The sequence below is a fragment of the Coloeus monedula genome (genome assembly GCF_965178545.1).
Source record: "Coloeus monedula genome assembly, chromosome: 9".
Taxonomy (NCBI): domain Eukaryota; kingdom Metazoa; phylum Chordata; class Aves; order Passeriformes; family Corvidae; genus Coloeus; species Coloeus monedula.
In genome coordinates, this window is record NC_138789.1 from 23,194,038 (window position 1) to 23,208,371 (window position 14,334).

Below are 14,334 nucleotides of genomic sequence, written 5' to 3' on the forward strand. Positions count from 1 at the left end.
GTGAGCTGTGAGCTCAGCGCCCTGGGACTGCGATCCTGGCACAGGAAACAGCCACTCTCCAGCCATCCTCCATTCCTGCCTTGTTCCAGCCCTTTTATCTGCTGGGGACAGGGAGGTCCCCAGGGCTGGGTTGCTCTCAGCCAGCTTCAAAGGCCGGCTCGGCTGGGGGCTGACTCAGCTCCCCGTGGCACTTTGCACCAGGACTGATGCTTGGCCAGTGCCCAGCCAGCTCCCAACATCCATCCTTGGAGACAGGGTGCATGAGAGCCAGAGGGGCAGGGGCCTGGGATCCCCTCCAAAGCAGGTCTGCAACCCAGCCGCGTTGGCAATGGGGTGTTGGTGAGCCCTCGTATCCGACAAGCTGCTCCTGAGGGATGTTTAGCTTTGCACCAGGCCTCCCCTGCCACAATTCCTGCTTTTCTTGCACCTAGAGGATCCTGCAGGAGAAGGCTCACAGCCAAAGGGGGAATTTGGGGATGTTTCTCCCCTCCTTTTGAAGGTGGTCATCGTGCTGCTTTCTCAGCTCTCAGCCTCAAGCAGGGCAGAGGAGCCTTGCAGGGCAGGCTGCCAAAACCCAGCACCGTCTCCTCAAAGACTTATATTTTAATTTTTTCTTTTAAGCCCCAGAGAAATCCTCTTCCTATTGGTTTCTCCCGTGTTCTGCCCCCTCCTTCTCCTGCCCCTGTTGTGCCAGGAGCAGAGCCCGCTGCAGCACAGGCTGCAGGGAAAGGCGCTTCCCTTTGAAGTTGCTTAACGAGGCAACCCAGCTAATTGCTTCCTAATTGCATTTTTATCCTTGGAAGGGAGGCAGCCTTTGATTTCTCCTCTGACGGGTGAGGGGAAGGCAGCTTCTCTGTGCCATCAGCCCCAGGGGTATTTCTTCTGGCTCTGTGTCTCAGTGCAGGGCAGGGAGGATGGGGTGTGAGTTATTCCTCACCTTCTCCGTGTGTCCCTTCTGCCTTGCTGGAGGCCACAAAGAGCCCGTGGCCTTTTCCCATCAAGACATGGTAGGAAAAGACCATGCTGGTCTGGCCACGGGTGATCTTTTGGTGCCTCTTAAGGCAGCCAAGAACATGATCTGCCCAAGCACTAATCTGGCTTAGGATGGGGAGGTGACGCTCAGGCATGGAGGATACTGCAGCAACTGGCAGCGAGATGAGAGCTGCTGTGGAAGGAGAAGAAATCCTGGTTTCACAGGCAGCAAGAGGTTCAGGTCCTGCCTAACACAGCGGGCAAGGGTTTCCTGTGCACCTGGTGATGCCGATGGGGCCTCAGGCTGGGAGAGGCAGAGAGACTCTGTGAGGACTCACTTGAAGTGGGTTCTGGTCCAGGCTCACTGTTGGGATGGACCGTGTGCTCTGCTGATCTGGGTGTGAGCCCTGCTCTGTTTATTTGAAAAGAAATCAAATAGAACTAAAACCCTGATGGTCTCATACATTTGCACAGAAGCACAAAAGCTTGTAGGGATCTAAAGACACTTCCTAATGGCACTAAGCTGAAAAAGCTAAGAATTTTCTGTGCCCATATAAAGCCAGGAGTTAATGAGATTACAGGAAAAAATTCCCAGGCAGCAGAGCCAAAATATTATAATAATGCTTTCGTCTGGGGCCAGCATCACCCAGTCTTGGTAACTGCCCATCCTGGCACTGCAGAGGGAGAAGATCCCACTGTGGTGGGGGCAAAGCAGCCCCCTGGATGTCCCCTTCTTTCCCAGAGAAGGGAAAGCATCTCCTAAACACTGATGTGCTGCTCTGGCACAGGTGATGCTCCCAATGGCCCTTCTCAGGATCTGCCCTTGGTGCAGCACTGGGCAGGGGATGGAGTCAGAGACACCCTGGAGATGCTGGGAAACCTTTCTAGGGGCTTCCCAAAGCTTCTCCAGCCCCACAGAGGTCCCAAGTGTAGGGGGAGCCCATGTGTGTTTACCTTGAGCCATGTGCACCAAGTCGCTGTAGAGAGCTGGAGGGATGAGGGGCATGGGGAGCTCCTGGAGGTACCACTTCAGGGCATCCGCCAGCGTCTGGGCCTCATACAGGTTCATGTCCACAGCCGAGGCATCTGCAGGGAGAGAGACAGAGGGAACCCTGAGCCTGTGGTTCTTCCCCTCTGGCACAGAGCTCGGAGCTCTTCCATCCCTGTGGGCCTTCCTCCAGACATGGAGGATTTCTTTGCCCATGCCCCCATCTCTGCAGTGTGGCAGTGCATGATTTCACTGCTACCACTCCCCCAGCAAATATTCCTGTCCCAATTTCCACTGACCCTGAGTTCCACGTGCCCAAGGAGAGCACGAGGCAGTATCTCTGCTTTGTGTGAACTCTACATCCAGTGCATGGGACAGGGAGTCTCGCCATCCCACTGGGCTCCCACTGCAGAGTAGGACACATGGGAAGGACTGAGCAACTGCCCCAGGAACCTTCCAGTTATCAGGGCTGGGTGCCCTGTGCCAATCCCAGCCCGGCAGGAGCTGCTTGGAAAATGCATCCATGGAATGGGGTTATGGTTCCCAGGCAATTCAAGTTGCTGAAGGCCCATGTGACCCCCAGTGATCCTGAAATTCTGTGAATGTGCCCCAATTGGCATCACTTCTCCCAACCCTGAGAGGTGGCTGCCCTGGGGAGGTACTGAAGGATGCTCCAGGAATGGAGGAAAGCGCACAGGGGGTCTGAGGCCACACAGCCGGGGCTCAGGGGTCCTGGGCTCAGGACAGAGGCAGTGCTAGGAGCAGAAAAGTCTCACGGTCTGTCAGGAGACAGAGGGTGAGATGTGTCTGTCTGAGCCACACGGCCAGGCCAGCACAGGAACATTGCTTCACCATGGTCCAGGGGGAAGAAGCCTTTCAGCATCCTTTGGTATTGCCTCATGTGTTTGTCTTGGAGGTCTCCCATCCTGGCTGGGCTGGGTGGTGGCTGTCTGGATGGTGATGGTGCCTTTTGCAAAGATCTGAAGGTTTCAAAATCTGGCTTTGATTCAAACTGGACCCAAATGCAATGTTTTGAAATGCTCCTTGTGGGAGAATTTGGAGGGTGAGGGGTACGGGGGTTTGGGAATAATAAAAAAGATGTAGATATTTGGAATGGTTTGAAATGGTTAATTTAAAAAAAGAAAATGAAATTTGTCATTTTCTTAAAGGTGCTGTGTCAGGCCGCAAATGGCCTGGAGTGACAGAGAAGACAGTGGGCTTGCCTTGCTCTGAGCCCGCTTCCACTCCCCTTGTTGGGTCTTTACCCCCAGATGCAGTTTTACTGAAATTGGTGCCATTTTGGGAGATGCTCCATCTCCCAGCCCAGCATTTTCCAAAAGAAAATGTTGCGAGTCTCCAACCATTCCAGCTGTGCTTCCTTCTGGGGCAATAAACCCAAAAGAGGGGAGAAATGCTATTTCCTGGGACAAGGCTTTAGAGACACGCATTCAGCAGGGCTGGGATGGGGAACAGCTGGGAAAAGCTGGTTTGGAGCACCTCGACCTTGATCTCCTCTCGTTGGAGTGTCCCTGCTGTGGGCCAGGCAGCCTGGGAGCCTGCCTGCCTGCGTGGGAACACGAAGCTGCAGTGGGTCCCTTATGGCCAGTGCCTTCCATTTGGCTCCCAGATGGAGAGAAAACAGATTGGCCAATGCCCGAAGCAAAGCCTTTAACCCAGCCGTGGGAGACGCTACCTCATCGTCAGGAGCAAGCACCCGGCCGGCTGGGAACTGTGTCCTGGAGCAGAGTGGGGACAGCCAGGACAGATGCCACCACACTGGGGTAGGCAGCCATCCAGCGTGGCCAAACGTGACCCAGGGCAAATGGGGTGCTGCCTTTCTGGCACCCCACAAAGTCACAGCATTGCCCCATGGACCACTCTGCCCTTGGCATCCTCGAGGTGGGGAGGGCTGTGCCAGCTGCACCCTGGCCCCATTCTGGTCTGTGCTCATGCTCTCATCTTCCAGCCACAATTCTGGACCTTCCTGGCTGGTCAAAAGGGTTATTTCTGCCAGGTTTTTGGGGGGATGGCAGCAGTTCCCCATTTTTCCTAGCACCTGCCCTGGAGATGTGATCTGGCAGGTTGTCTCGAGCTGGGCAGGTGTAGGACAGTGGGGTCAGGGATCCCACATGATGCTCCAACACCTGTCTTGGGCTGAATACTCACAGTGCATGGCTCAAACCCAGGGATGCTACTGGGGGGTCCCGGGGTCTCATTGCATTGCAGAGAGCTTTTCCCATCAGTGGAATGCACCGAGCAAACCCCAAAGCCCTTCCCACCCGCCACGAAAGTTTCTACAGGGACCTGTCACTCGCCTTAAGGATGCTGGCACGGATTGAGGAGAGCAGCCACAAGCTGTTCCTGCGCAGGGAAGGGGCCGCTGCCGGGCTCTGGCCCCAGGCGATCAGCCCCGGGCTCCACCGTGGCCTAATTAGCTTGTCTGCCTCGTTAGGCAAGAGCCTGGGGGGTGTTCAAAGGGAAGGCTCAGCCGGTTTCAAAGCAAGACTCAAAAACATCTTTACACCCAGAGAGAGGCGTGATGGGGAGACCAGGGGGATTCACACCTCGCTGACGGGGACTGATTGCTGATGGCACCATTCTCCGTGGTACGTCGACTAGAAATAGCCATTAGCCTGTTGTCCCCATCCTCCTGGAAATGCAGCGGCATCCTCCTGCCCCAGCAGGAAGTCTCCTCCTGCCCCAAGAGCTGCCCCGGCGAGCTGGGGTCTCCATCAGGCTGAGAGCACAACCGGGGGATGCTCCGAGCTGTTCAGCTCAGGGAGGCTCAGACAGAAGCTGGGGAAGGGTTAACCCCGGAGCCTTCCCAGACAATTACCGCCGGCCTGACCCCACGGATGCTGCTCTCTTCTTATCTGAGGGAGATGATAACCAGCTATAAGAAGTTAATGAAGCTGCAGGATGAGTCAATGCTCTCCTGCTGCTCTCCAGATGTTCCCATCCTATCCCCAGGGGAATGATGGAGGAATGACGGAGGGATTCCATCTGCCTGCCATATACAGAAGGAAAACACCCCAAAACCCCAACGTCGACCTCATACCAACCCCCTCCAGCACACAACATGCTTGCTGACCTGCTGGCAGAGCAAGCATCCGGGGACCAGCGGAGAGCATGCCTTGCCCGTGGAGCAGTGAAAAGCAGGAATAAATTTGGGACTGGGGACAGGGTGCGTGAGCTGACCACTAGCCCAGAGGGAAAGACTCCCAGCCTCCTCCCACTGGGATTTCAGAGCCCACATCCCAGCGGAGGCAGAAAGGTGCTGGAGCTTTGGGCTGAGTCAGGCTGGGCAGGAAACTCCAGGACCTCTCCCGCAGCTGCAGCCAGCCGGGGAGGCGTGAGTAAGCCCAGGGTTTCGGTAAACGCGGAGGATGTTTGGCCAGGAGGGCTTGTGGGGAAGGTGGGGGTTGTTTTGAAGGACAGGCTCGAGCGGGTCCTGGTAACCAGCTGTCCCCTGCGTGTGGCTACAGGTGACGGCTGCTCCCACACCCCTGAGCAGCTCGTGGGTGACAGGGTGAGGATGCCCAGCCCCCAGGGCCCCTCTCCCAGCAGGGAGTCCAAGAGGCTGAGCTGGACCTTGGCCACCGAGCGCTGCTGCAGCAGCGTGGTCCCTGTGACAGAGGGGCACCCAAACCACCCTGGGGCTGACTGAAATACTGACTTGGGAGTTTCCCTACTCCTCCCAGACCTTTCAGTTTTAATTGTCAGTGCGTGCTAGAGAGATGTCCTTGCTGTGCTGTCATGGGCTGTACGTTCCCGTCCACACGGATGCCGCCTGTCTGAGGACCTGACCAGGCATCTCACAGGGAGGGTTTAACAGGGAAACTGTGCACCAAATCAGGGAATATTTCCCAGTTTTGTCTCAGCATCATTGTAAAATCTCCCAGCGAGCCTGCTGATACCTTGTGCTGGGGACTTGACAGCTGCCAGGACACCCCCAGCCCATGCACAGGGGCTCCTGGCAGCCCCAAACACTCTCCCAGCTGGGTTTCACCTCACCATACCCTTGGCTTGCACTCAGCCAGGGTAGGGGCGCTGGGATCCCCTTTGAGGGTGCTCACTGAGGCTGTCTTCCCCCATTTCACCTTCCCTAAGGCAATCCCCTTCCTCAGTTTTCCCAGCAGCAATGGGAGGGGATGGCAAAAACTCACCCCCAGTTCTCCCTGATGGGTCTGCCAGGGATGTCTCTGCCGCTGCCGTTTATTTACCCTTCTTTCATCACCACCAAATATAAGAGATGAGCTCATGCCTCTCGCCAGGCTCTGACGACACGGGGTTTATTTCCACTGCAGGTATAAATAAAAAGCAGTGCCGCAGGCACCGGGGCGCCTCGGGAGGAAAGTCATCCTGGTGGGGTGAGCTCGGCCAGGGGAAACCGGAGCCCCTGGGGGCCTCCGACCCCCTGTGGCATCCCAGGCATGAGGATGGGGATGCGCTCCCTCCCTGTGCATCCACACCGTCGTGATGGGGGGAGCGGCGTGAGGCTCCCCGAGCTGCTCCTCGCTCCCCGACCCTTTCTGCCTAGCAGCAGCTCCTGGCAGCCCCAGTGAAGCCCCGGGACCCACCATCGCTCGCTAATCCCCACCGAGACCTGACCTAATTCCCGGGCACGTGAGCGTGTCTCCAGGCAGACTGCTCCGCGCCCGGGCCCGGATCAAAGCGCGCAGGATGGCAGCGCAGCCCGGCACGCCCGGAGACACCGGCTCCAATCCGCCTCTCGCTGCCGACGCGCTCTCCCTGGCACCCGAGCTGCAGCCGGCTCCTGCCCGGCCCTGACAACAGCGCAGCCTTTTCCCATTGCTGCGCTTGTATCTGGGGAAGGGTCTCGGTGTTTACGCCTGCAGCTGGACTCCAGAGCTCCGATCAGAGAGGGGGTTATCCACAGTGCGGGGGAGGTTTCAGTGCTTCGCCGCCATCCAGGGTGGGCTCAGGCCCATCTGAGCCGTAGGGAGCACGCACGGAGCTTTGGGGTGAGGGCCCTGCAAGGTCTCAGTGCGCTGTCCCCCAGCAGGGAGGAGGGATGAGGATGCAGACCTTCCCTACTCAGCGGTGGCAAAGCGCTGCCCGGCCATTACACACAACACTTTGCAGCCATTCCCAAGCCAAACCTCCCCCAGGTCGGGTCCCTCAGCTCCGAAGGGCTCCCGCACCCACCAGCCCACCCACGGCTCTGCTGCTATCGCCCAGAGAGAGAATGTCCCAAGTTTCCAGCAGCAGCCGTGAGAAGGCTGCCTGCCACGTCCCGGGGGGAGAGGGGCGGGGACAGGACCCTGAGCAAGCTTGGGGGGGGATGAGACATCAGGTCTGGGCACTGAAGGGGCTTATACGCCCCATGTCCCCAGGCACTGTGGATTTAGCAGGTAATTTGCCCCACCCCTTGAGCTTCAAACAGCCCGAGCTGCACACAGGGGACAGCAGGAGTGCTGGGCTGGAAACTCTTGGGGTCAGTGTGTGGCCCCACGCCACAGAAATACCCCAGAGCATGAAGCAGCCCCCAGCCAGGCACTGCAGGGGGTGTTGGGGGCAGCAGGGTAAAACTGCTTTATTCCTCTTTTGGCCCGTACTCTTTCCCTGACACTGCAGCAGGGCTCCTGGCTGATCACCTCCCACCCTTTGGTGAGCTCCCCTCAGAGCCCCGTGGAGCTGCACCTTTTCTTTAAGTCCCTTTTTGGTGCCACCATGTGACTCTGATTCTCATGTTCAGTGATGGTGCATGCTCCCCTTGCCTCTCTTAATTGTTCTTGCACCATCCATCATGGAAATACCAATTTTGGTGCACAGGCTCTAGACAGCAGTCAGATGCCACTGACCTGCAGAATGTCACCAGTGCCAGGGTGGGGACAGGCTCAGCTCAGGCTGTAGAGCCATGTGGGACCACTCTGTCCAATGCTGCCATGAGGATGGGAAACCTTCATCCCAAACATGGCTGATGTCCAGCTCAGGGGCTGCCCACAGGTGAGATCCCTCACGGGTAAGGGCTCTAAAAGGGCCAGGAATGGGGAAAGGGTGCAATCAGCACAACTCAGATGAGTGCCTGTGCTGCCAGCTCTGGGGACACAGTGCCCATGGGCTCCTGGGGACTGCCAGGGCTGCTCTGACTTGCATGGTTCCTTGTCTCCCAAGGTCCTCCTCTTCCTCCCCACTGGAAGTTCGGATGCTCTTTCAGTGCAGGAGACATGTCGAGTTCTCTGACACATTGAGATTTGGGGGTTAGAAAACCAACATCTCAACTTTTCCAGCCCTTGTTCCTTTTCCCTTGCACTGTCTATCAGTTTTCCTGCCACTACTGCCAAACACCAGCGTGATTTGGGTATTCACAGGGAAGCTGAAACCCCCGGTGGGAACCCGGTTTTCTCCCCAGTGAGCCGTGGTTTGGTTCCAGCCACCACCAACCCCGGCTCCGATTTCTCCCCATTGCCCAGGATGAAGCTTGGCTTTTGCAGGCAGGCTGCTAGCAGAGATGGGATGCTGGAGGGACAAACCACCAGGAGCATGGGAGGAAGGGAAATGTGACTCTTGCCTCTGTCTTCTCACACATGGGGCAAGCAAACTCCAATATTCTGGCAGGGAAGTTTTATTCCACCAAATGCGATGAAAGGGCTTGTCTGGGAGCTAAAGCAGAGCTACTCCCCTGCCCTCCCCAGCCCAATATGGGCTCCAGCAGGGTCCTGGGGAAGCACCACTGGGTCTGTGGTCTGCAGGAGGTTGCAGTAGGAGCAGGCTGCCAAGCTTGGCCTCTGGCAGGAACGTCATTCCCATCTTGTTGCAGAGCATCCCTCTGGCAGGGCTGAGCATCAGCCCCTTCAGCAGAGAGCTAGTAAGTGTGAGACTTGTCCTACCCCCTGCAGCTCTGGGGAGTTCTGACTTTGCCCAGCTCAGTGTTGCCAAGCATGTGGGGCAGCCCCCTGAGGTGCCCAGTTAAAGATTTCGGTCCCAGAGGAGATGTGGGCTTGAGAGTATCGAGTCTCCCGGGGCTGTTGGTGATTTTTAAGGGCTTTCAAATGGTTTGAAAACCACAATGACATTTCTCTGACCAGTGCTGAGCCCTGCCGTGGGAGATGGATAGACCTGGACAGACCCACCGAGTGCCCAGAGCTCTGCCCAAGCCAGTGGGGTTTGCCCCAGGGCTGGGAGAATCTCCGAAGGCTGAGCAGGATTGTGGCAGTAACTCTGCTGTGGTGCTGCCCTGTGGGGAGCCCTGGACCTGCCTGGGATGCTGCACCAGCTGCATGGGAACAGCGGAGGACCCACAACTCCTGCGTGCTTGGAAAACAAAGCATCCTTCTCATGCTGTTGTTGCTGCCCCTGCCCCTGTCCAGCCTAGGCACCAGTGCCCGGCAGTCCAGGGGGTTGCTCTCAGATGCCTTCACCTCCTTCAGAGCTCAGCCAGTAAATCTGGCCCGGGGTACAAGCTGTGAAGAAGAGCACTCACTGCTCCGGGCTTCCTCAGCCCACAGCCGGGGGAGAAGAGTGGGGTGGTGGGGTGCCCCGAGCCCCCATCACCTCCGCGGGGAGCGCAGTCCTCTTCGGGCAGTGGGGAAGGAGCATCCCTGGGAGCTCCAGCTCTCCTCTCCTGCATCCCTCCTTCCCCGCCCGGCGGGACTCGGCTCCCGGTGCGCGGGAAGCGATGAGGTCATGGTGCTTAATATAGCGATTTCATCACAGCCCTTCTCCCCAGCAACACCGCCCGGCTCCCGCCGCCCCCCGGCCGGCAGCTCCCGGGATGCGGTGGGATGCGGGGCCAGCCCGGGGCTGTGCGGGGCCGCCCGTGCCTGGTGTCACAGTGCCGCCCTCTGGGCACCGCGGCCGGAGGATGGGGATGCTCGGTGCACCCCCCACCCCCCAAATACCCAGATCTGAGCAGCACACCGGATGCATCGCGTCCCCCCCGCCCCTCGCCGAGTGCCATCCTATCCCAGCCGGGGGTTTAGAAGCAGCTCAGGGGAGATGGTTTTTTCCCCTGCTCCCCACCCTGCTCATGCCCCCAAGTCCTGCAAACAGCTTCCCATTCTTGTAAATCATAAGCTTTCCCTTTCCTCTTTCTTTTTCCCAATCCACAAGAGGTTTTCTCCCTGCCCTGCTTCTCAGACACAAACCCTAGAGATTTAAAAACCCAAGAATTTTTCTCCCCCCACTCCACCCCCCCTCCCAAAAAAAAGAGGTTCTAGTGAAGCACCCCAGCCCTGAACCTGCATCACTTTTGGCTGCATCACACGGGGAGAAGAGGGGGGTCTGCATGCAGGCAGGACCTCTCAGAGCTGGGATTAGGTCTGTAATGACGTTGGAGCCGTAACCCCTCCCTGCCAGGGCAGCACCACCTCCACAGCCCCCTTCCCTTCTGGGAATACGGGGAGGGGATGCGGCTCCGGGACTCACCAGCCAGGAGGGCCTGTTTCAGCTCAGCATCCCCCAGCACGCCGGGGCCGGACCTGTAGAGCACCTCGCTGTCGAGCCCTGGGGGACAGACGGGAGAGAGGGGTCAGTGCTGAGCCCACAGGCTCCTTTCCGGCACGGGGGAAGCAGGCAGGGGCTCAGAACACGGCGCTCCCTCGCCCTGCCCTCGGGTGCCGGGGGGCACGGCGAGAGGTTTGGCTCTAGGGATGCTCTCGGGGCACTCTGAACAGGGCAGAGCAGGTGGCTGTGAGTGCCCTCGGCTGTGCCCTGAGGATGAGGGCCGTGGTTCTCCGTACCTTGTTTTTCCAGCGCCTCGATGAGCCTGGCCACGGTGGGCAGCGCCTGCTCGGGAAGGGCGGGGTGCTCCGTGAGCTCTGCCTGCCCGGGGAGTCCTGTGGTGGAAAGAAGGGGAGAAGGGGTTTGGAAATTCCTGCCTGCAGGAATTCCAGACTCTTTCCTGAGCTGCCCCAGGACAGGATCAAGCTGCTGCTTTGGCACAGCCACAACCAACGCTTTGGCTCATGCGTGTCTAATTTTGGAGCACTTCTCCCTTTATTTTATCCTCTTTTTGCAATAAGAGTCACCGGTGGGGGCTCAGCTGCTTGTTGTGATACAAAGACCTGCTCAGGCATGTGCCCTGCCCGTGGGGAGCATCCCATCCTGGGCATGGAGATCCTCCAGGCCAAAACCCCTTCCCCGCCTCCCTTCCCGTGGCACTGAGACTGCCCCCTCTCATCACCCACAGCCCGTAGTGACACCAGGCAGGAGCTGGGGACCCAGATCCATACCCACCACAGACGTGTCTCTCTGCAGCTTTCACCTGCTTGCATTCTCTGATGTGCACAACAGGGTTGAGCACAGGCCCAGCGAGGACTCAGTCTCCCCATGGCTGGTGCAGACCTCCCTCAGCCCCTGAAGAGCCCTTCAGCCAAACAGGCTTCCCACAGCACAAATCCCCATGTGCTGCTGGGTTTTAGACCAAGGACACCTCACTCCAGACCATGGCAGAGAGGAGCAAACCCCTTGGCAGGCAGGAGAGCGGCTGTCCTTACCCCAGGGCATGTCGTATCCATCCATCTGTCTTTATCACCCCAGCTGATAAGCCCTTCCTGTGTGGGTAAAACCCGATGGAGACCTTGGCAGTGCAGTGCTGGGATTTCTCCCTGCTCTCTCTTTAGTGGCCTTTGGAGCCCCAGAAAGGCAGCGGGCAGGGGGCTGGCAGGGGCAGGGGCTGCCACGGACTGCAGCACACCAGGGCCATGTGTGACTGCTGCAGCATGGACAGCATGTGTAAAGGCTAGAAAAAAATAAAAGAGGGACTTTGGGCAGGGCCTTGATGCCTTCAGCCTTTTGCCAAAAACACAACCTGGCTGCAACAGGTAGATCCAGGCTCTGATCCTCACCACAGTGATGCCCTGGTGCTCCCTGGAGAACAGGGAGCGATGCAAACCTCCCACGCGTGGGTGGCTGATCCAGTCCCCAGGCACGGCCACAACCCCCAAGCACAGCAAGGGAGTCCCCTCTGCCACCCAGTGAGGGTGTGTTGGTGCCTTGGGTGGGAACAGGGAAGATGGCAGGGTTAAAAGCAAAGTGCATCGTTGGAAACTCATGCAAAAATATCCCCACTGCATGAGTGGATTTGTAATTAGGGAAACTGGGCTTTTCCTCCAAATCAGTGGCTTGGGGGATAGGTGGCAACTGCAAAAAAATAACTTTCTCCTTGCTGGGAATGGCTGGAATGGCCCCCAGCTGTGCCAGGCTGGACCCCTGCTGCCCCACTCGACTCCAGCCCCAGGGGAAATGGAGGTGATGCCTTGTGGCAGTGGTGCAGCCCAGGACAACGAGTCAGGGCCAAAACAGCCAGCAAGATCTTGGAAGTCCCCTGGGACTCAGATCTGCTGCAGAGCCATTTTCAGGATGTTATTTAATTAAAAAAAGGACCATTCCTCCCTGCAGAGCCAGCCCTGGCTCGAAGGCATGGCTGGAACATGCAGTGTTTGTCATTCAGGGCTCCCTCCATGGCCTGAGCCAGCTCAGGGTCCCTGTGTGGCAGCAGGGCTTGGTGGGAACTGAGGGCACTCAGGGGGGCTACGCTGCTGTTGCAGAAATATAAATTAGGGCTTGCCAAAAAAACATCCCTCAAACCTCCATCTGGAAATGGAATCAGTATGGGAAGAATTTTCAAAAAAACCCCAAACCAAAACAAAAGTACCTTCTCTTCCAAGAGGATGTTGGAGATTTTTACTCTAAGGGGAATCCTGTGAGCTGGCAGGTTTGGGTTTAAACTGACACAAAATGGCACACACTGCTCCCATGCCGCAGAAAGATGTGGCTGTGGGACAGAATGTCCCCTCCTGAGGTGCCTGCACACCCTGGCATCACCCTGGGAAAGGCACCCCATGGAGGGGCACCCCATGGCACAGCACTGGGAAAGCAGCACCCAGTGTCCCCCTGGACAGCAGGAATGGACACCTGGCCATGGTCAGAGCACGTTCTGCAGATGGCACGGCCCTCCCCAACCTACCCCAAAACCTGGCTTTAGGGCTTTTCTCCTGACTAAACACTATGGATTGTATGTTTTCTAAAATTTGGTTATCCTTTCACCTGAGTGCATGCAGGGCTGGGGTGACTGCACTGAGACCTTCCACATGGGCCTGGCTCTCCAGCCAGGCTGTGCTTCCTGCCGCGGGCATTCCTTGATTTGTAGGGAATCACCACGTCCCCAGCAGCTGCGGGCAGGGGTCCCTGGGCACATCTCCCTCACAGAGGAGCCTGTGCCACCCCTGCGTGCGGCAGGTACGACACAATGGTGAGGGGCAGCAAAGGCAGAAACAAGAAGGTGGCTTCACCTTCCCTGGTGAGTGGGGCTGGAGAGCCCTGGGGTCTGCTCCTGTCTGACCTGAAACCTCCCCACGGCACCGAGTTTTCCAGGGCTCTGCCTGCTGAGCAGTCAGAGGTCTCACCACTGAGCTGGACTGGGCAGGGGGCTCAAACCCCACGTGTGGCAGGATAAACAGCCCCAAAAAGTGGCCTCCATCCTCCTGCAAATCCAGCACGTAGCTGCTCAGGGAGCCTCCCCAGTGCTGCTGGGACTGCGGCTGCCTTGGCGCACTGGTCGGGGAGGAGCACCTGCATTTTGGTGAGGGGAGGTGTGGGGGGGCCCAGTATCCTTCCCATGTGGTTGTGGGGCTGCACGTCAGGAACCGCATGGCAACCCCACACATGGGCATGGATGGTGCTGTGCTCAGCCCAGGAACCAGGGGGTCCCCAGCTCAAATCACACTGGCAAGGGGGTCCTGAACCGTATTTTGAAGGGAGATGGACAGATGGACTCCTCAGCAGTCGGTGCCCCTCTAAACCCAGACCAAGGCACATCCAATGCCCAGCCAGCACAGGGGCTGCCCCTTTGGTTACCATGCTGGTCCCAAACTGGGTGAGGAGGGTTCCTGAGGTGCCAGACCAGCAGATGGGCAGGTTTTCCTGCCACAGCTGAAGGCGATGCTGCTCTCCCAGCCCCAGGCCCACACGGACAGCCATTTCTGCTGCATACATCCCGGAGCAGGAGAGCACCACGGCTTTGGCTGGGGTCACCAGGGCATGCCTTGCTGGAAGGGGGGGGATTCTTACTTGGCTTTTATTTTTTTTCAGCTTGTGTACATTGTGCAAGTACTGTGAAATCCCTCCCGGCCCAAACGCACTCGGCCATGGTGAGTGGCGAGGGCAGAGCTGGCTGCACAAACTCAGCAGATCCAGGCAGAGGAATGGCCGGAGGCCCCTGTGCCAGGAAGGGTCCTGCCAAGTATCCCCCCCACAGTGTTCTCCTGCAGCCCCCAGGGACAGAGGAGCCCCCCAGGGACTGACCACACCGCTTGCCAAGATTGTCCCCTGTCCCAGCTTGCACAAAGTGACAGTGAGACTGGGAGCTGGCCGAGGGCCAGCACTTGCCCGGGCACTGAGAGCAGCCT

General features: G+C 58.1%; 1 protein-coding gene across 1 annotated transcript in view; it reads right to left on the minus strand.

Annotated features, from left to right (window-relative positions):
• Positions 1-14,334, minus strand: part of LOC309576060 (phosphatidylinositol 3-kinase regulatory subunit gamma) — a gene marked incomplete at its 5' end in the record, with an annotated part of 73,061 nt that overhangs the window by 57,967 nt on the left and 760 nt on the right. The window contains 3 exons of the mRNA XM_082287023.1: positions 1,927-2,058; positions 10,352-10,429; positions 10,666-10,761. Coding sequence (XP_082143149.1) covers positions 1,927-2,058; positions 10,352-10,429; positions 10,666-10,761 — 306 coding nt within the window. The remainder of the gene's footprint in view (positions 1-1,926; positions 2,059-10,351; positions 10,430-10,665; positions 10,762-14,334) is intronic.